The sequence below is a fragment of the Colossoma macropomum genome, unplaced genomic scaffold, assembly GCF_904425465.1.
Source record: "Colossoma macropomum unplaced genomic scaffold, Colossoma_macropomum, whole genome shotgun sequence".
Taxonomy (NCBI): domain Eukaryota; kingdom Metazoa; phylum Chordata; class Actinopteri; order Characiformes; family Serrasalmidae; genus Colossoma; species Colossoma macropomum.
The window spans coordinates 17,118,615-17,140,551 of record NW_023494791.1 but is presented as its reverse complement, the minus strand read 5'-3'; the positions used below and the strand labels follow the sequence as shown (position 1 = coordinate 17,140,551).

At 38.8% G+C, this 21,937-nt stretch overlaps 1 protein-coding gene across 1 annotated transcript; it reads right to left on the bottom strand.

The window, feature by feature from the left end:
* Positions 1-4,138: 4,138 nt before the first annotated feature.
* On the bottom strand, positions 4,139-20,498 carry rrp12 (ribosomal RNA processing 12 homolog). The gene is made up of 34 exons (XM_036574143.1): positions 20,270-20,498; positions 19,308-19,522; positions 19,094-19,177; positions 18,463-18,539; positions 17,906-18,011; positions 17,455-17,571; positions 17,123-17,261; positions 16,859-16,986; positions 16,653-16,751; positions 15,226-15,317; positions 15,018-15,129; positions 14,730-14,830; positions 14,315-14,429; positions 13,942-14,084; positions 12,038-12,159; positions 11,783-11,847; positions 11,491-11,653; positions 11,148-11,302; positions 10,908-10,975; positions 9,325-9,418; positions 9,058-9,216; positions 8,864-8,944; positions 8,672-8,777; positions 7,666-7,773; positions 7,383-7,540; positions 7,151-7,242; positions 6,897-7,052; positions 5,612-5,778; positions 5,343-5,450; positions 5,216-5,265; positions 5,044-5,119; positions 4,850-4,917; positions 4,663-4,745; positions 4,139-4,579 (listed from the first exon to the last, which is right to left on the bottom strand). Exons 1-34 carry the CDS (start codon positions 20,406-20,408, stop codon positions 4,477-4,479), a joined length of 3,849 nt encoding a protein of 1,282 aa, XP_036430036.1. The 5' UTR covers positions 20,409-20,498; the 3' UTR covers positions 4,139-4,476.
* Positions 20,499-21,937: the final 1,439 nt, after the last annotated feature.

Sequence of the window (21,937 nt, the reverse complement as noted above, 5' to 3'; positions counted from 1 at the left end):
ATTAAAATTACTCTTGTGGGATGAAGTGTACTCTGGTAAGATGAAAAACGGAACTGTTAGACAATAATTCAGCTCGTTTGGAAAAAGAAGTGTTGCTCATATGATCCCAAGAACACGATACTCACAGTGAAGCATGAAGGTGGGAGCATCATGACATGGAGCTGCTTCTCTGTAGATGGTACTGGGGCATTAAACATCATTGAAGGAAACATGAATGCAGCGATGTACCAGGACATATTAGTATCTGCACTAGAAGTATGTTAAATAGCAAAAACAAAAGTGTGAATGTTCCCCTCACCGTATCTAGCATCATAGCTTTGTCTACAAAGACCCAAACCTTGTATTTTGGGAAAATTCTTACAACTATATAAGTACATTTTAACACCATTCCCTCTGCTTTTATATTCCTTTAGATCAGAAACTTTTAACATTCTCGTTGTTTTTGTCAGCAGATACATCATCAGTATAGACAAATAAATCAGATAGGCAGCCCTGTTGGCAAATGCTTTGCAGTTCCTCCATTTCCTTCTCTCTCCTGCAGCAGAAGCTGCTATGAATGAGCTCAGTTGAATCTTTCTTGAGCAATATCTCAGCCACCATGTGCTCTGCAAAGACAGATAAGTGCTTGTTTCTACTAATGTAACTCTTTTGGATGCGCTAAATGCAAGCACTACTTTATGATTGCTTAACTTTAACAAATGATGAGCACCTGAAGAGACATCTCCTCAAAACTACACACAGTACTACCTTTTGTTACTTGATCGGTGTAATGCTGAATGTTACAGGCTGTACAGCCTCAGTGGTTTGTCCACATAGTGCTGGGCTTGAGGTCAAATACACAAACATGCACTGTGGACTACAGTAATGCCAGATATTTTAGAATTATTTTGAAATGAAAAGATCTTTGAAAAAAACTGGAATCTATAAAAAAAAAAATCAGTACAGATAGTGAGTCGTTCTCAAGTCAGGTCTCATGGAAGTGCAAACAAAACTATGAACAGGATCAAATCACTCTGCAGCACATACATCGTCAGACAGCTGAGGCAGTGCAGGGCAGTCAGATGCCCAGAGCTGCCAGGACTTAAACTCTCCTCCAGCTCACACTATTAAAACAGTAAATCACAAAGTGTTACACACTCTTGCTCACAAAAGCTCTTCACATTTCACTGTGGTTTGTTTTTCTTCATTCCGTCTGTCACTGGATAAAGACAATATTACTCTTTCATCAGTCTGTCCGTGATTGGCTAAAATCAGTACTTCTCTTCCACCAAACATTCTGTCATTGTTAAAGACAACATTATGTTTCCAACAAACTCTGTGATTGGCTAAATATTGCTTTTCCACCCAAACCTTCTATGACTGGAAAAGACTATATTGTTCTTCCATCAAACCTTCTGTGATTGTCAAAAGACAACACTATTCCTCTAACAAACCTTTTGAGAATGGCTAAAAACAGTATTTCTCTTCCATAGAACCTTCTGTGATTGGTTAATAATAATAATATTACTCTTTCACCAAACCTTCTGTCATCGGCTAAATACAGCACTACTCTTCCACATCCTCTGTGTAATTAGATAGACACTTCTATCATTGGTTAAACACAATTCAATACTATTTTTTTTCAGCATCCTTCCTAACAACCTCCCCAGCTCTGTTAATAACAAATTTATGACAAAGAAATGACAATTTTTATCGTTATCATGACAAACTACATGACAACATGTCGATTTCTGGGTATATTGTGGATATCGCGCATACTTCTAAAACACTGACCATCTGCATATTTCATTACAAAATAAGCATAATTAGGCCTTTTTAATTAATGCAATGAGGTGTATAAAATTGTAAATAATTATTTGTTCTTAAAGTTTTATTTATTTTAAATGCGGCACTTCAGGTATTTTGTCTGTTCCAACATTTCAGATGTCAGAAAAAAATAAATATTGTAACGTTGTGTAAATATTGAGTATCGTAAAAATTCGTAAAAAAGTATTGCGACAATGTACTTTTGGCATATTCACATAAACAAAACGATTCAAAATATGCTACTTAGTGGGAGCGACACTGTTCTCAGTGATAGAAGCAGTTTGTTCCAGAGCACAAGTTATCTCCTTGGAATTATAAGGTTCTATCTGGCAAAACATGAAAAGAGGCAATGATTCTCAAGGAACACCAACAGTTTATGACCATTTGTTTTAAAACATAAAATTAGTGTTGTAACAGAGTCGACATGTATCAGAGAGTTACATTTAATGCTTTCTATGACCTTTTATGGCATTTTTTTGTCATTTGTTTATACTTAATCTATTAATCAACAAATGTTTATCATTTGTTGATTAATAGATTAAGTGTAAAGGTCAGTGCTAAATATTTTGTCCAGTGCAGAGGTCAGTTTTAGGTAGGAACCATTAGTTCAAGTTTCCTTAAGGTTAGACAGAGACAAGCTACTGTAATGAACAGTCCCAGCAAGTGTAGCAGATCAGTGTAAAGAGAGTGAGGTTTTGTTTTATATCAGAAATGTGACTCTAATCCAAAATGTCTAATTTTGAGAAAAAGAAGAAAAAGAAAAGGTGGATGAATGAATGAAATTAATGTTTGTGTTGTAATTAACACCCCATCAGTTTAAATGTTTAATAATTACCTGTAAGGCTTAATATAATAACAATTTAAGACAGTAAGACTTATTAAACTGCAAAAAAGAATTTCAGCAACGTTTTCATGTTCTGTAAAATTTTATATAATTTTCCCGCAGTCTGAGCAGGGCGGCGACATGACAAAGAAGCAGAACCTGATTGGTCCTACTCTGTGTATTCAAAGAGCTGATTGGCTCGCAGATATAACCTTATACAACCAAAAATGCACACAACTTATAGAACACCTCACGTAAGGTTAGGATGTCACATAATAAGAAAATGTGAATAACTAAACAGATAGAACCTTTTAAGTCCAAGGGGGCAAAGTGAATGGATTTCCATCGTAATTTTGCAGAACTATTACGTGGACGACATCAGAACGAAGCATCTGTGTCTGTGGGGGTCTCCACTAGCCGTCTTTCAATCTGATAAATTCTGAAGAAAGATGTGGCAGATATATGGGCCATTTCAGTGTGACTGAAAATGCTCTGAGAAGGTTTGTGTCTCAGGTTGGTCTATTTTGTTTGATGAGTCAGTCCGCTTTACTGGCTCCCTGAGACAGATTCAGACACCACGTGCAGTCAACTAAAACATTTAACGTCTCTTTTGCATGAACCAATAATGTAATGACAGACTGCTATCCAAAGAACAATTGGGCAGCCACAGCTAAATTCATTTTCCCAGAACTTCGTCTACCACAGTCAGAAGATTCTTGCACGGTTCAGCTGGTGAATATGCGTCATCAACCTACTGGACAAAGCTGAGTCTGCACTGTACATAACTGAAAGGTAATATCTTATTGCATTTGAACCACAGTATTAGTATATCTGGACGCAGCTTCTGAAGTGTAAGACCTCTACATTCAAGCAGTCTTTTTGCTCTCATATCACAGCAAACAAGTGAGCTTTCCAAGGAAATACTGACCCCTACTGGACAAACGCTGTTCGGTGCACCCTAAGTTTCCTTAACATTTACACAGGTGTTCTCTTTACTCAAAGCTTTCAAATAGTTTTCCCCCTTCAATGCCCTGAATATGGAGGCAACCCACTGACAGTTATGCCACCTTTGTTGGGCCAAACTTAGCTGGTCAGAGGCAACATCTTCAAAAACAAAGACGAGTTATTAATGTCTGTGCACTTTACTGCTGGATAAATATTTTGAATGGAAATTGTCTGGAGGCCAGCTGCAATCTTTGAGCCACAACCACCACAGTGACCTCAAGCCCATGATCCAATCCCAGAATACCGAAGCCAAAGGAGCTCCACAGCCAAGCCCAACAGAGCAGGAGAATAGATGTTTCTCTCATACATACAATCAGCCATGCCATACTAGGGAAAGCAGTAAAGATATGAAGTTGAAGCATATAATGTGCTTTAAATCGAACAACGTTAAGTGGGAGTAGGGGCTCCTTATTCTTATGCACTTCAACACAAACTGTAAATATTTGGTACATCATACTATAAGGCCTGTGAACCATTTAAAACATTGCTCTGATCACACAAGTGAAAAAGTTCTACATGTGGCAATATTTATTTTCCATCCCATATATGTAAGACACATAAATACAATTCATCACACAGAACCATCCTGTGTAATCCACCCATTCCAGTCTTGAAATGAATTGGCAGGAGTGGGTTGACACTTGAAGAGGAACTTCAATAGCAAGCGCCAATGAGGGGAATATACTTAGCTGGAGTCAGCAATCTCTAATCAGTAGATTTCAAAGATTTCTTTCTATGGCAGAACCACAAAGCATGATGAAGAATCTAGCGATCAGAGAAGAACTGTTGCCTCACTGAAACAGTTAATCAAAATTGTCCATCCACATTTGTGCATATTTGCCTCAAGCTTTTCTCTTCATTTTCTGCATTTTCTTTCCCAACTGTGCACCTTTCTTTGCTCCTCTGACCATCCCTTTAAACTGGCCCTGCAGTTTGGCCTTTTTCCTGTGAAAACAAGGTTACCATATCAGAAAAACAACCCAAAAACAGTAAAGGTAAATGTTCAGTAGAGAATAAATGGCTCTTACCTGCGGTTGAGCTGTGCTTTCTTAAGAGGGATGTAGGCATACGGGTCACACTTCCCCTTCTTTTTAATGTCACCTTTTCCTTTCTGCAATGACAGAATGACAGTGTGTACAGTCTTCATGTTTGTGACGCTGTGATTCAAAAAAACAAACAAACCTTTTTTCTACTATTAGAGGGATCCAAATTTACCTTCGCTTTGAAATCAACCCCAGATTCTTCTCTTCCACCCAGAGGCCTATGGATCCCAATGCCACCAGCTGAGTCAAAAATAAACAAGTAGTTAATATCATAGAAAGAACAGCATAGTTTTCTAAAATACTGTTTGAAAGCAGTATTTCTGAGTTGTTTTAGTAACATGCTCATAAACTGAAACAATGCTCTACCTTTGTATTTCATCTGTGGTTCAATCTCCATATCATCATCCATATCATCTTCCATTTTCCTCTTCTGGGTCTTTTTCTACTCAAAAGAAAGATAAGAAGAAATTAGGAGATAAGAAGTTCTGTGTTCTTTTGAATGGTCATATATAAAACTACACAGAAGATAACTACTCACAGTTTTGACTCCAGCCTCTTTTAGAATGTCATCAATTTCTTTGTTGTCATCTGTAGAAAGAAGAGTAACTGGTTATACTAACATATTCAAATCTGCCTGTGAGAAGCTACTGAACCACATGACGTACCTTTGTCATCATCATCTTCATCATTTTCCTTAATGATCAATCTGCCATCTGATGTCACTTTAAACCCATGGTCAACCTTGGCTGTCTTCTTCAGGTCAGGGTTAGTAGCTATACAAAAACAAGCAGGGTCTCTCAGTTTAGCTTGATCACAGCCAAAAGTCAGTACTGTTCAATAAGAATTATTCTTCTCTAATTGCAAAGTCTTGACATCTGACCAACATCATTCATGAAACATCATCCAAATTGATATGCTGTAAAGGATCTCTTACCGAGTACTCTCTGGGATGCCTTGGGGTCCAGGAAGTTGAGTGGATCATCAGACACACCTTCCTTCAGCCAGGCTTGTGCTTTCTGTTTCACCGGTTTCTTCTGCCCTTTCTTAGGCTTTTCGTCCTCAGATTCGTCAGAGTCCGTCTCTGCCAGAATGTCCTCAATACTGTAGGCACAAAGCAAAAGGGTAAAAAGAGACATAGGAAACTGCACTTCCTCCCATCTCTCCACATTATGGTTGGGACAATTAGTCAATTATTAGTCAGCATTAATTGAGAAGAAATACTGACGTAATTTTATTGTTGATGCATTGTTTACTTACTAAATAAGGAAGCAAAACATTTCATAAAGCTCTACAGTTCTCATGTGAAATATGTGGACAATACAGTAAACTACAGAAGGTGATATAGGGGTGATCCTTTTCATTGTCCAGATGAAATCTTTTCTCACGAACAGAATTTTAATTTATAGCAGCAGCAAAAAAAGGGAGAGGAACTAAAAGGCTAATGGTTAATTAACAAGATAAAAGCAATTATTAGGGCTGTACATTATGTTTTTGAGTACTTAGTGCTAGTGCTAAAGTTGTGTTGCAGCACAAATTACATTTCATTACTGAAATAAAAAAAATGCTTGTAAAAAGTCTCTCAATAAGAGTAACATTAATATTGTAACCGTGGCACAAACATAAGCAGCATGTAAAATGTATTTCAGGTCCATTAAATACAATAATTTAGACTGTACACAGACTGTAACCCGATATAGACTAAAGATAGCAAAGGCAGTAGGCACAGAAGGGGTGCCTCAGCTTCTGATTCCAGAGAGGCATATCCTATATGGTTGCTGGCTTTAAATATGACATTACAACCCTAAACTAAACTTTTGGGCACTTTGTCTTTTGGAGACGTTTTGTTTACAAACATCTTGTTCTCTTGTGTTCGTATTACTTGATGGACTACAACTACCATAAACTCCAGAAATGAACCTGTGGCACAGTCTACACTTGAGCAGATGACCTGGGTAGTTCGGACAGTTTTGACTAAAACTGACTGAATAACTGTCCACAAATTCCTTGAGCACTAAGACTCAACAAAATATAGAATGGACTGTATATTTGCACAGGATATCTAGCTGAAGCTAATTTGATGCTCCTGTCCCTGATTAATTGTTCCTAAGACATGCAACAACATTGTTGCACTGTACAGTTCTGGCAATTATAGAAATGACCGTTAGTTACTGCCCTACTCCAACTGACTCACGCTAGGCAACAATGGTTGGTGCGTATACCTTTCAGTCTTGGCTTTAGGAGTGTCCTCCTCACTGTCGGACTCCTCCTCATCCTTGCTCAGAAGCTTACGCTTCTTCGATCTGGCCTCTGCTTTACGGATGTTCGCCAGAACCTTGTGATGCTCTGCAGGTAACATGCTCTTCACCAGCTCAAAGCTGAAAAAAAAGCAGAAAAGTTAGCTGAAAACAAACACAGCGAAACACAGAAGTACAGCAGTTTAGCACTGAAATTACTGCAGCGTACTAAAGCGTACCCAAACTTGCGAACTAATTTAGTGAAAATGTTCTTCAGCTTCGTCCTACAGTGTCTTCTCATATCATCTTTCATGTTGCCAATGCCTTCCATCTAAGAAAGAAAAACAAAAAATACTAATTGTTCCACTGTTATAAAAAAATGAAACTCATTAACCAGTAAAATTAGCAGACAGAGAAAAAAGGAAGAAAAAGGTTTTGCTCTGAGTTCACAATTGTAGGTTCTGAACTTACAATAACTGTCACATGGCTTGCCAGAACCTTCACATCCAGGACAAAGATGACGACTTTAATGAAGGCCAGAGAGGCTTTGACGATCTCCCGTGTTCTGCAAGAGAGCAGCAAGCACACATTGTGCAACAGCTGCTCCAGTGATGACATATCCAAGGTGTCTGAATGACATTAAATTCACAGTCAAACCAGCCACTCATAGTATCACCAAACCATTACAAGGAAACAACTTCGGTAAAGAAAAGACGAACTAATCGCCCTGTTGGATAAAGCATGCTGTGCTTACCTTTGTACTGATAAATAAGTCTGGTGAGGGCAAGCACTGTGCAAGTAATCATTGTTACTGAGCCAGTAAGTCCAATGTACACATGACCCAAGTACTCATTTAGAGCATCTGAAACATACAAGGAAGTGATCAATATTTCAGCCCCAAAATCAATACAATGTAAAGAGTGTTCTTCCATTGAATTATGTTAAAACTTTAATATATTAACAAAAGATTATTTTTACCCAATTTTTTCTCTCAATTTTTACCTCTGTCAATTCCCACCTCCTACTACCTAAATATCGTCTGTCACACAATAGTCATCAATTACACATACGAATAAAATGCCACACATGGGTCATGTCTGCATCTTCTCAAGCTGCAGGCCCACCACCGCCTAGCATTTCTGTCAGCTGACAAGGAAAAAGGACTAAGCCATCCTTTCCATACAATGACAGTCTGCTGTTCTCTCACAGGCACCAGTCTTATAGTACACTGATTACAATCCATTTTGAAACAAATTAGGATTGCATCTTGCTATGATGCTCTATTTTGCCAGACTGGAGGGTGTATTGCTTGCCAAACCACATAATGAGAACAACCATGTGACTGTTCATCAATCCATTGGTGAGCTTAACTCAATAGACACACATCATTTATGATTTATGTAAACAAATGACTGCAAGTCACCTGTTGTTTTGCATGAGCTTGGCACAAGAGATAGGACAAAAGACTAGGGCTGTGTAATATGACAATATTTATTGTTACTGTGACATGTCACAATGTCACAACATGCTTTTTTTTTGAGCATATTGTGGACATCGTCAATACCTAAACGCTTCCCAACTGCATCTTTGATCACAATGATTAACTGAATTAAGTGTAGCATGGTGCAGCATGAGAGATGTTGAATAAAATTTATTCATTAAAATAAGTCTGTTTGCTACTGTCCTTACCACTGATTTCATTTGAAACCCAGTGTAAAGGAAGTAAAGGTAAGCTTTTTGATTCACAGCTGCAAACCTACCTTTGGAGTTTCCATAGAATCTGATATAAGCATTGCCAATCTCCACCAGGAGAGAGTAGGCATTTTTGCGGGCTCCAACAGACACCTCCTTTGTGCAAATAATGACCTAACACAAGACATAAACCGAGGTTACAAACTCATATAAACATAACTGAACTAGATTGGTGGAAACCCACTGTATGTGAGAGATACCTCAGGGAGCAGGGTAGTGATGAAGTCCTTGTGTTCTGCATTCAGCTGTTTCACAATGTGAATAAGGCACTTCAGTCTGGGCTGTACAAGAATAGAGAAATTCAAATTCTGTAAGATTAAAATGGAAATGCCACTGCTTCTCAACATTTTCAGCATAATGTGCTCAGACAGTGATGTCTTCATGGAGCGCTCACTCTTTTGGCGGGTGAGGAGGCACTCTTCAGGCTGTCCAGCAGGGTCAGTTTGAGCTGCTCTAGATTGGCCAGGACAAACTTCTTGCATGTGTCTTTTTCCCCTCCACACATCTCCTCTAGCACCCGGTATGCCTTCTTCTGAATACCAGAATCCTTACTCTGGGCAGGTAAGTACAGACATATAAAATCATTAATAAAAACATTAGCACCACCATATAAAAAGAAAAGATAAGACACGTTTTAAAAAAGCTAATTAAAGGCTCCTACCGCCAAGTGGGGTTTGATTATTTCATAGGTTTGTCTCATGGTTGCTTCATCCACAAATGCAGCCATTGTCACCACCAAATCCATCACTGTAAGCCTGAGCAAAATAAAGGAAAAAATGTCTATTTATATTCATCTCCTCACAAATATGACAACATAATAGCAAACTTTCTTACTTTGGCCCAATAAGAAAACTCATAACAATAGGAAACTAATTTCCCATTCTAATCATATAAAAGAAAGAAAAAAAACTAAACTAGTCACTAATCTATAATGCTTTTTCTTTCCATTTTGCATGAAACAGCATTTAGCAATCCGAGCCATGATCTGAAACTCCAGTCCTGATTTTACATTCACACCGACAGCAGGGAGTAGACCTGTCACACTGACAAGTTGCTACAGAGGGAAAGCGCCAACAGAGACAGTATTTTTCATTCTTAATTACACTTTAATGTTTAGTCGTTGTGAAGTCTTTTCACACCAAGTCCATTTTCAATGGATGCTTAAAAAGCAGACCGATTTTTAAAGCACCGAAACTTTCGCATGAATGCGTTATTTTATTAAAACGATCAAAAGAAAGGAAAGGAAAAGAAAGAAAAAAAAAAAAACGAATTCAAGGAGCAGTAACAGCTGAGTTATCTTTTTTTTTTAAAAGCCAGACTTAAAGTCTACATTTACACAGCAGGTAAAAAAAAAGTGGCCCTTCACGTTGCTTCGCATGGTTCACCCAGAGGTAAACAATCATGACTGCTAACGAACGCTAGTCATTCCCAGAGCTTTCAGTTTCATCTTTGCTAGCATCACAGGAGCAATCATGAAGATTCACTGACTGACAGCTGGGCTCATCACCCAGAATGTGTTCGAGTTCACCGTAAAAAGGGCGTGGCCACTTCTTTGGTTCGTGTTGTCAGATTCTTAAAACTTTGCTTTCAGGCTTTTAACTGTTCTTTGACGCTGCAGCCTCGCCCTCCTATGGCTGCATTCGGCCATTTCTTTCAAAATCTCTTCGAACACGGAGCGGTTGCAATAAGTGCCTTCTAATTTTTTGGTACAGAAACATCAGCCTAAATGTTTATGAGGTCACAGCAGCACACAAACAAACCGTCTTAGACATCTGACATATTCTTCTAATCATAAATGCAAAAACAAGCAGTACAAACAATTTTTTAGTGTGGATCAATGCAGCACATGATAAATAATATTCATGATTTAAAATACGCATTAATATTTTAAAGTACAATATTCTGTACATGCACAGAATATCACTGTAAAATATTCATGGTTTTAAATAAAGAAACTTATCATTTCGTCCTGATTTAGAGATTTTTCTAAATGACTTATTTTCCAAGCCCTAACCAGGAAAGTAACAGTGTTCCTCTGCTGCTTGTGTAGTTCTGACATAGTATAGAAGCTACCAAATGCAAAGCAAGCAACACATATACTGTTTAAACATAAAAATATTAAGACCTGGTTTCTTACATGGTTTTCGCAAGCTTCTATGTAAAAAACTGTATCCAAAAGACTGACCCAGCAGTTGTGAAACAGTGTAATGAGTCCTTATGTGAGAATTGTGACGATGTAGTTACCGTGTAAACTCAGAACTGTCTGGACTGACGAGCCTCTCCAACGCTTTCTGCAGAAATGAGCTCACCATCTGGGAGATGAGAAAATATTATTATTCAAACTGCAGGCAAAGTGCAAATGTTGCAAATGTAGCACAATACACAGATAAGATCGCTTACCACTTAAAATCTCAAATGAACATAGTTCTATAATGTACATTAACTTCCAAATCCACTGAAAGCAGAAAACAGTTTGTTGCTTACGTTCTGGTCAGTGATGGTCAGGTAGGCTCTGATGGTGTCGAGTGCAGCCAGCCTGGATGGGTCGCTCTCTCCAGGTGTGGGCTGCTGGGTGTGCATGTTAAACAGAATGGGCAGGAAGTTCTTAGCAAAACGGCCAACTTCAGCCTTCTCCTCCTCTGCAAACAGAAACACAAAAAAATGATCAACATAAGCACATACAGAACATGCTTTATCACAGTCACTTGGGTTAAGTGAGTGTGAATGAATGAATATATGCAGAGATACACATTAAAACAACTACAACTGTCTCTCTCTCACACACACACACACACACACACACACACACACACAAACAGTAATTGACCTGTTTCACAGCTCTTGTAGATGACTGTACGCAAAGACTGATAGATGCACATTCGGAGGTCAGGGCGCTCAGTAATGGCCATGCCCAGAGATCGGGCAATGCCCTTAAAAGAACCGACCAGGTCAGTGGGCTTCAAGCAGAACCCGGGAAGCATCGTCCAGATCTAAGTCACAGGAAACAATAATAAACCTAAGTACAGCATATTTTTAACAAAGTTAAAACCTTCTCATGACTTCATTTTAGAATTAACAGCCGAGTCTCAGCAATGAGTATAACTGCATAATTCTCTTACCTGCAACTGTAATGTCTGATATACTTTTGCAATCAGTTTCTGTCCTGATTGCTCCAATTCATCAGCTGAAAAACACACACAAAAAAAACACTCAGAGGTTCAAGCATTCTGCATGAGTTGAACCATTTTACATGAACTACTAAATCAACAGATTGAAAAACGGCACGTGTAGAGGGCAATATAATGGAAGCTCTCTCAATATAATAGAGTTCTCTTTGTGGTGTTTTTTTCTACTGTGTGGGTGGGGTCACTAACCTTTCTCTTTTAGTGTTGATGCCAGTGGAAGGAAGTAAGAGGTGAAGTATGCTAGCTGGGTGTTCTTCACATGGTCCCTGATGACAGGGATGAGCCAGCTGCGTGGGAACTCCAGGTCATCACTGAAAACACACAAACTTTACAGTTAAAACCCCATACAAGCTGACATTCATCTAGCAAAAAATAGAGGAAACATTCCAGAAGATTATCCTACTAATTATTTAACAGTATGAGCTAATGCAGTATATGAACAGCTAAACATGCGAAATGTTCTAAAATCTAGAAATACCTCGTGTTCAATTTGATGACGGTCTACTGGTCGAACTCAAAGGGTGTTCGCAGAGCTGAAAAATGATGTTTACTACAGCTCAAGCTTCTAACTGTCTAATGGGCAAATGCCAAAGAAAAATTACATATATGTTGGTACCTTTTCCAGTTGTGGAACTTTGAATGTCTATCATTTAATAAACTGCAAGGGCCCTGAAGTGAGCCTGCATTTTCCTTGCTCTCATAACTACATAATTTTTATAACATATTACTTTTACAGTTAGTGAATAATTCCAGGACACTGAGTCTGCTGGTATTACAACAGATCACAGCACTCTAGAGGTGGTCAATATGACAAAAATAAGATCACAACACCGTTGGAACACTTGGAACTAGCATGGGCGATATTATCGGATATCGTTCATGATGGACAGGTAACCCCATGGTAATGTGTAAAAGACAATAAACAGCGTTTTGGGAAAAGAACAGAGATAATAAGAGAGGACCAATGTACCGTTAAACAGCTTGCAAACATGTCAGCTCAATTATGAAAAAACTGCTGAAATGATAAGTTTTTTTAGTATGGAAAGCTCATGGCCTGGCTTTAATGAATGCTTGCAGTCTGAATTTTCTCCAGCAGGGGGAACTATTAACATGCAAGTCAACTACACACGAAGTTCATGAACGCATGTGTCTCCAACATTTATTATAATGACAGATGAAGTAGCTTTCAAAAGATGTTGGGTAATTCAATATCAATTACTTAATATGTCGTTTTAATTAAAAGATTTTATTACTGTTAAAAAGCAAATAACCAAAAAAATAGAATAGAAAGTAGGTCAAATGCTGCAGCAGACAGTGTGTATTTGTCTGGGGGGATATTGATATTATCGATTATCGATAATCACAATTTTTTTGACTAGAAAATATTACGCTAATTATTTTTAGATATCACCCAGGCCTATTAAAAAAATACAATTCAATGTTTATACACTGCACTGCACTAAATCTAATTGAACAGTACTAACTATGCCCTTTTTGTGATGAAACATGCAGATGGTCAGTGTTTAAGCACTGACAATATCCACAATATACTCAAGAAAGCATATTATGACATTTAATCTAATTTGTCATGATATTATAATCATACTGCTAAGCCATACGATACGCTACTTACATTAGCACTTATTAGCTAGCTAGCATGCACCATTATATTACATCCATATCATCCTTACCACTTTCCTTCTCCTAAATTGTTGCTTTGTGCTCCTGCTATAGGTTCAAACATGCACAGCCCAGGTTTGTGCATGTTAAAATGACAAAAAAAGCACTAAACCTGCTTTGTGATTTATGTTTACTAAAATACTACTCATCCCGTCACACTGCACTGTGTATAAGCTGCACCACCATGCCTGTTCAAAATTTAAATGATCGAATGTTGACATAAATCATGAAAGTATTCGGCTCTAAAGTACAATTTTAAGATTAATACGTAAATAATAACAACAACCCTGTACTTTAAGGAGGTAATTTATCATGAGTAGCAAACATGGATGTTTGATTACTGCACTGCTGTTGTGGTGATTTTTCCAGTCATCCACTGACCAAAACAGTGATTGTGCACTTTCATGACTCACTCTGTGCCAGTGATCAGCAAGGGGACAGCACCCAAGACCACATGTGGGCCCATGCTTTCCACCGCCCCTCCAATGGCCAAGTCCAGCTCCCCACAGAAGGGGAACCGTGGGGTGGCCCGCAGGTCACAAAGGGACTGCAGACTCTGGAGAGCAAATACAAACACACCATCAGTGTCTAGAGGCGGATCAGCAGCAGTAGCTTATCAGAGAATTAGCTGAATGGATAATCTTCTCTGAATAAGTTATTAACACGGTGCCTCAGTGGAGACCATCCTCTTAAAGCCATTGATACTTCCCACAGCCATCAAACTGAATACACTGTTCTATATGACTGCAGCAGAACTTGGTTGGAGTGCTCAGTAAAAGCTCCTACCTTGGTCATTATAGGGTGGGCCTGTTTTCCTGCAGCTCTGTAGAAGCAGCCAATAATTTGCAGCACAAATGGCCATGAAGCATGGAAGCGATATGATAAACCTTCTTCGACAACACTGCAAGAAACAGCAAGACAACGCAAGTAAGACCGAGAGAGAGCAACAGAGAAAGAGAGTAAGGGTACACTTTTGGGATTAATCTAGGGTTGTGTTTGCCTGCTTTTAGTCAAATGATGTCAATCAGGAGCACAAAAATCATACTAATTGATAAGATTCACTGCCACTGCTTTATTTATTTATTTATTTTTTTAAATCATAGAAACTGACGATAACATTCATTAGTTGCTGCAGCCCTAAATTAATCACACTTGTATAACACATTTGGGATAAATGCAATGACGCTGAGTACAAACTCACCGGAACATCTTACAGATGTAAAGCCCATTGCCAGTAGATGTGCTGGGTAGAACAGGCCCAATCTCTGCCATATGAGGCGCCACACAATCGTTGATCAGGGTCTAGGATGTGAAAGTTCTTATCAAGCTAACTCACCATATGGTAACATTTGAAACACACATGTACAGGACTGTTTAACAGTTAATTAAACTATTCACATTAAGAAATGATTTAATCTTGTAGAATTTTGCTTCGCTTCAATCAATTAAACGAATTTAGTGTACAGAAGCATAAGAGCGCCAAGGTTACCTTTAGGGTTTGTGTGGCAGCAGTGACGACCTGTGCGTGTGGGGACAGGAGACAGGACATAGTCGTAGAGAAGAGCCGAGGGAGATGACCCAGACTCAGAGAGCTCTGTAAGCTAAACATCACATATATCAGCCTCACATACACAATCACTTTTCCAAGGGGATACTGCGTAACTCAACAACCACAAAAATCCAGCAATGACGCTCACCTAGACAGATGGACATGGGCTTTTTCCATGACTGCAAGCCAACCTAGCAGAGGCTGCAAGTCATTTTCACTGGGGACGTAGTCATACAAAGCCTAACAGAGAAGAAAGCCAAGTTAGAAAGATAAAAAGCTTAAGCACCCCCCAAAAAATTACTATGGATCATTCAGGAAATGTGGCCTTGAATGCAGGATGAGCACTTTACAAATGTTTGTTATTAGATTAACTGCACTACGTTTCACTGAATATCACAATTTTTTTGTTATGAATGAAAGACAAAATTTCACATGGTTTAACATTCATTCACTGCATACAGCTAGCATAAGAAGAGACTGTTCCATTGATTTTGTGATACATCTGTGTTTCAGGCATTTGTAATTTAACATGCCACCAATTAACCTACAGAAAATAACAGAACTGAATTTTCAGAGTCACATCTTTTTGTTTACAATAAGTGTGTATCTAGCTCCACTTAGATGAAGCCATTTGGCTGAAGTGAGAGACAATATCAGCTGTTTTTATTCCAATATTCTCTGCAGTTCCAGTGTCTTCCACTGGTCTGACACAAACCTGGGGGGAGCACCGTGGGATGTCAGGAATTTGATTAGGACACAGAAAAGCAGTGTGAAAAGAGATGACATGAGAAATCCAGAAAGGTGTGAGTGGAAACTAGAATTATCATAATAACTTGATTTGATTAATTTGATTTCTTCAATTCTCAAATACATAAACAAATACTAAGCTGCCTTCAGATTTTTTTTATTACATAATAACCTAATCACAATTATTTGAGAGGATCGCAATTATTTAAACCAACTGCAATCATTTTCCAAAGTCATCAGATTTCAGCCATACTATACTGCAACAAACAAAATGTGAATTGGGTGCGTTGGGCTGTGATGAATAAATATTAATTACTAGAAAGCAGTAAATGCATTCATTGAGACACCATAGAGACTTATGAAAACATAAAACCTAACTTATTGCTCTAACATGTTTTGAGCACAGCGTAGTAATGTTTGTTAACTATGCAGTCAATTATGTTTTTAGCATGTAGACTGGCAGAATGAGCATTTTTTGCTTCTATTTTCACTCTTAAGAAGATCATGTTTTGCTAGATTCTACACAGAATTCTGCGTAAATGCAGACATTTGTGTGACAGTATCTGCACACAGTATTGATTCAGCAGCACAACCAGTGTCAGGTACAGTAAACATGAGCTACAAAGTAAGGTGGCTAATCAGCTCATTTTGACACTACTGGCTTGTTTTTTTAACAGTTGCAAACAATGAACAAAAAAGGACAATTTAAATTGTTAATTACAAATATTTTTAGGACAATTAACTGTCAGCCAATATTGCATGACTTTGGCAGCTTTACCCCATCCCTACCTAAAGGAGTATGTATGGTTGTGAAGGCGTCACATTTACCGTGATAATCTGGGCATTGAGCTCTGCAGACATGGTGGAGGAGCTGGGTTTGCTACTGAAGAGTTTATGGAAGGCCTGCATTGCTCCCGCTGTCACTAGCTTTGAACAACAAGGGAATGAGCTTCATCAATTTCAGCACTCCAATGTTCAGTATGTAGAAATCCAAGCACTGAATGTGTATTGTACAAAAAGGTAACGTTCCTCACCACATGACTTAGAGTCATCACTCGAAGAAGAGTCTCACAGCACAACTTCACAGAGCTAAGAGGAAACGTTGCAATCAGCTCTTTCAGAAGCCCGAGCACATGTAGAGTGGTCGTATCTTCCTTGTTACCTGATCAGAGCAGTCGGAAGGGAAAAGAAGACATAACATACTAACCAAAATTCATTTTTAGCACAAGAAATGATTACGACCCTTCCATCCTGGCTGCAGATGATAAGAATGCTAGCTTGGACAGAAATCTGTCTACCTCCTGCCTGCTCCATCTCTTTGATGCAGTACTTGGCTGTAGCGACGGCAGCAGGGTGGTGGCTCGGGGCATTGTCTGAGAACATGCAGTCACTGCCACGGAGGACGGCACAAACACCCTGCTGAGCTGCTTTACGCACCTGGAACACACAGGACATCAGCAATAACAAATCAACATCATATATGATCAATAACTTAAAACACTCAAATTTTATTTACAAAAAAACGTTTATGGTGTCGCCTCGAAGAACTCCTTATGTCACCATTATTTTTAAAAGTGTACATTGCTTTAAAAAGGTTCATTCAAGAACTGTGGAGTAGTTTGCTGCTGACCTTTGGTTTAGAGTGCACAATGAAGCTGAGCAGGCCATGGTAGACCTGCAGCGTGGATGGATAACTCCACACTGAGAGATCCTGCTTCCTCAGCAAAGTGGCCAGGCATGACAAGACCTAAAATGAGATGAATCAGTAAAGCTCTGAACAAAATTTAGTCAAAAAAGCAGAACCTCAAAGTCATTTCCATGGGCTTGATGTTTATATGCATCAGTGAGACGACCCTGATTTACATGACGTGCACAGAAGTCAGACTTTAGGTATCATCCAATGTAATTCATGTATGTGTTTATATTTTGCAGAATAATATTTGATTGCACAAATGTGGGGGAGTGTTGTGGAAAAAGTGACTTAAAAGGTGAGTTAAAAAGCAATATGCATGGGAATGCTAAGCAGTAAATGAAGCTGTCTGAATAACCCTACTTAAATGACCAGCCAATACTGTACATACCCATCGTAGCGAGGACACAGAGTCTGCGCTGGCCTGTTTTGACATGATGTCCATGAAGGCCTTTGCTGTGTCTGAGAACTTCTTTATTAGCACTGGAGCAGGTACCCTACAGAGCCACAGGCAAAAACCACTTTGGGTAAAGAATCAATGGCACACAAGCAGTGCTATAACCTGTTTTTTAAACCCACAAACATCCTGAATCTTGTGAGCTATGACTAGTGAATCCCAACACAACTGGACGTCAACATTAAACATGACACATAGTGGATGTGGTGCACCATATGGGAGCCTACTTTTTGGTCAGACCATACAAGTCCTGACAAAAGGTTCAGCTGATCACAATAAATGAGCAAATATATGGAGCGGACACAGAAATCACATCAATGGCCAGAGCCTGATGTTGACACTGATGCTACACCCACACTTTGCATAGTTCTGGCTCACCAGAACCTGTGAAAGTTTGTGTTTTCGAATGGCTGAATCAGATGACCACCACCATGCTGTATACAGTAAACAAAAAAAAAAAATTATATGGACTAAACATGAGCATGACCCACCTCTTCATTACCAAGTTCAGTAGGTAAGCAACAGCAGCCAGTGATTCACTGCTCTCTACCGCTTCAAGGGTCGTCATCTGTCACAGGAAGGAGATTTTGAGGCCAATTTACAAACCTGAGAGCATCACCTACTATTTATAATGATCTGTTTACTCCCGAACAGCCTGTGAAACATGGCACTATGGAGCAAAGACGAAATTAATTCATCTAAAAGTAGCGATAAACCAAAATGAGTATTGTAGGCCGATGCTGATGTCCAAAATTTTTCACATAAATTTGAAATGCAAATAAAGACATACAAACGTTTATGAACTGCTAAATTTGGGACTATATCTACCAGAATTAGCATTACAGAGAAATGTAACATTTACTTGGAGAGGGTTACAAATGCAGTAAAAAGAAAAGAAAAAAAAAAATGGAGACATTTTAGCTAGGTGACCAAGTGTCACCTAAACATTCTACCATTCTGGAGGACAATAAATACAAATCAGTTTGAAATGTTCATCAAATCTGAACATTGTTAAATGCTAACAATTTTTAAAGCAGTTATCTGCTGATAACAATATGATTCTGATATTATAGTACATTTCTACTTAAAATAAATAAAAGCTTACATTTCAGACCCACTCACCAGAGCTGCAAAGTATTCTGTCTCTGTCTCCTTTCCTCCCTGAGAGCGAATCACTTCTGTGACAGCTGCTAATACAGCACAGATCTGTAGAGCAACATATAACCAGCATCTTAACAGTGTGATACAGTGTTTAACGGTGGACTCCATTATTTGGGCTGCAGTGATGCACAGAATCATATCACATCAAAACATTTTAATTCTACTGGACACAAACCTCTTTGTGTGCAGCAGAGTTGGACTCCCAGTAACGCTGGACTTTTCTAAAGGTGAGATTAGAACAGTCTGATAGTCCACTAAGAAATGTCCCAGAGGTCCTCTCAGTGAGGGCATCCTCCATGGCGTCGCCTGCCCCATCGCCACCTCTCTCCAGACGACCCGCCTGGAGATCATTATGGAGTTTTAGAGCATCAACCGTGAGATCACTTTTCCCTGTAATGCAAATGATGACACAGAATACTTGGGTACACAGAAGGAGAATAATAAGAAGTTTCATGTACCTAAAAAACATACTTTTCTAACATTCTTAATAGAAATGTCTAATATTTTTAGATGTAATGGTTATTCTCAAATGCTCAGGTGTTTGCTTATATTCAAGCATGTACTCTAGAAAATAATCCTTCTCAACTACTAACTTTTGGTCATTGACATTTAGTTCTCAACTCTTCTGTCGAATTTGATTTTGTTTTGCTGATGACAGCATTTGGACTGCTTTGCTGTTGTTCGCACGTCTCATTTTCAAGCGTTTTCCTTTTACTTCAGACCAAACGGATACCAAAAAGAAAAGAATAGCTAATAAACTTGATATCGTACATAGATTCTATATGTAAAGGTTTCACTGTAGCTCTATTAGGAACTTGGAGTTTTCGATCTGATATAAAAACTTAGCTTAGCAGAAAAAGTATTCTACTAACATACTTTTCCTTCTTTTTGTGGGAGGTTTTAAGCCCTTTAGTCATCACTGTACACTCTACTGTAAAGCCAAATCTACTAACCCTGCTGTCCAAATTCTGCACAAGTCGCACAAAATTGTGGTTTATTTGTATGAGTAGTCAAAGCGTGTATTAACGTCTAAAGTAAAACAACCCGACTAGCTAAAGGCTAACTGTAACTCTCGCCTCGTGCTCCTGAGGCCAGCTGTGAAGCGTAAACAGCGGCAGCAGCAGCGCTCGTCTTTACCTGAGGGGCGGCTGAAAAAGCGGCTTCTCGCTGCTTGACGGTAACGACTCGTCTGCGGATTTGAGTCGCTGCTGTGTCCTTTCTTCCATCGTTTTAATTTCTGAGCTGCTCCGGACCGCAGTTTTCCAGTTTTCACCATTTTGGTAGATGAAATAATCCGCGTGTTTCAGCCGCTCCACGCTGGTCTTCACGTCGCTCTTTAGATGCCGTCATCATCCTGGGCCCGTTCTCTTCCTCACCGCGCCGCTAGGGGGCAGCAGCACAGTTGATACACTCACATATACAAAACTTAATAGTAAATAGTAAATAGTAGTAATAGTAAATACATTTAGTATTTATTTAATTACGCAATTAATTACTTATAAGATTAAGTAAAAAAAAACGTGTTGGGTATTTTTTTGTTTGCCTGTTTGTCTTTTCTCTTCTGACCTGTGAGTATTGTAAATAATGTGCTACAGAGCCCCTGAGGTGACATGGTGATTATTTTTTAAGGTGTGGCCAATAAATAATATATTGAGGCCACAAATTATTATATTAAGCCCACAAGTTGTAAGGAGCTTAACTCATGGCCGCAATATAGTTATTCTTGGCCTCAATGTTGCCTCAGTGTATTAATTCGTAGCCATGCCTTATTAAAAAATAATCACCATGTCAACCTAGGGGGTCCGTAAGGTGCAGCTAAAAACATTTTAAATTCTAACCGATTAAAGTCCACCCTCCTTTTGAAACGAAGTGACTGCAATCACATTTGGTGAATCCCACTGAGGGAGGGTATAAAAAGCACTAAAGGGGGTAATCAAATTATATATATATATATATATATATATATATATATATATATATATATATATATATATACACATACACACATACAGTGGTGTGAAAAAGTGTTTGCCCCCTTCCTGATTTCTTATTCTTTTGAATGTTTGTCACACTTAAATGTTTCAGATCACCAAACAAATTTAAATATTAGACAAAGATAACACAAGTAAACACAAAATGCAGTTTATAAATGAAGGTCTTTATTATTAAGGGGAAAAAGAAATCCAAACCTACAGGGCCCTGTGTGAAAAAGTGATTGCCCCCTAAACCTGATAACTGGTTGGGCCACCCTTAGCAGCAACAACTGCAATCAAGCGTTTTCGATAACTGGCAATGTGTCTTTTACAGCGCTGTGGAAGAATTTTGGCCCACTCATCTTTGCAGAATTGTTGTAATTCAGCCACATTGGAGGGTTTCCGAGCATGAACCGCCTTTTTAAGATCAAGCCATTACTCAATCGGATTCAGGTCAGGACTTTGACTAGGCCACTCCAAAGTCTTAATTTTGTTTTTCTTAAGCCATTCAGAGGTGGACTTGCTAGTGTGTCTTGGATCATTGTCCTGCTGCAGAACCCAAGTGCGCTTCAGCTTGAGGTCACGAACAGACGGCCGGACATTCTCCTTCAGGAATTTTTGGTAGACAGCAGAATTCGTGGTTCCATTTACCACAGCAAGTCTTCCAGGTCCTGAAACAGCAAAACAGCCCCAGACCATCACACTACCACCACCATATTTTACTGTTGGTATGATGTTCCTTTTCTGAAATGCTGTGTTACTTCTACGTCAGATGTAATGAGACATACACCTTCCAAAAAGGTCAACTTTTGTCTCGTCAGTCCACAGAGTA

What these genes read in the sequence shown, in the direction of transcription:
- rrp12 (XM_036574143.1), bottom strand. Translation starts at nt 20,408, where the DNA reads ATGGTGAAAACTGGAAAACTGCGGTCCGGAGCAGCTCAGAAATTAAAA. An exon ending in TCACTACCCTGCTCCCTGAG is followed by an intron (nt 8,778 to 8,863) that starts GTATCTCTCACA and finishes GTCTTGTGTTAG; the next exon opens with GTCATTATTTGCACAAAGGA. An exon ending in ACCACAGATGAAATACAAAG is followed by an intron (nt 4,918 to 5,043) that starts GTAGAGCATTGT and finishes TTTTTGACTCAG; the next exon opens with CTGGTGGCATTGGGATCCAT.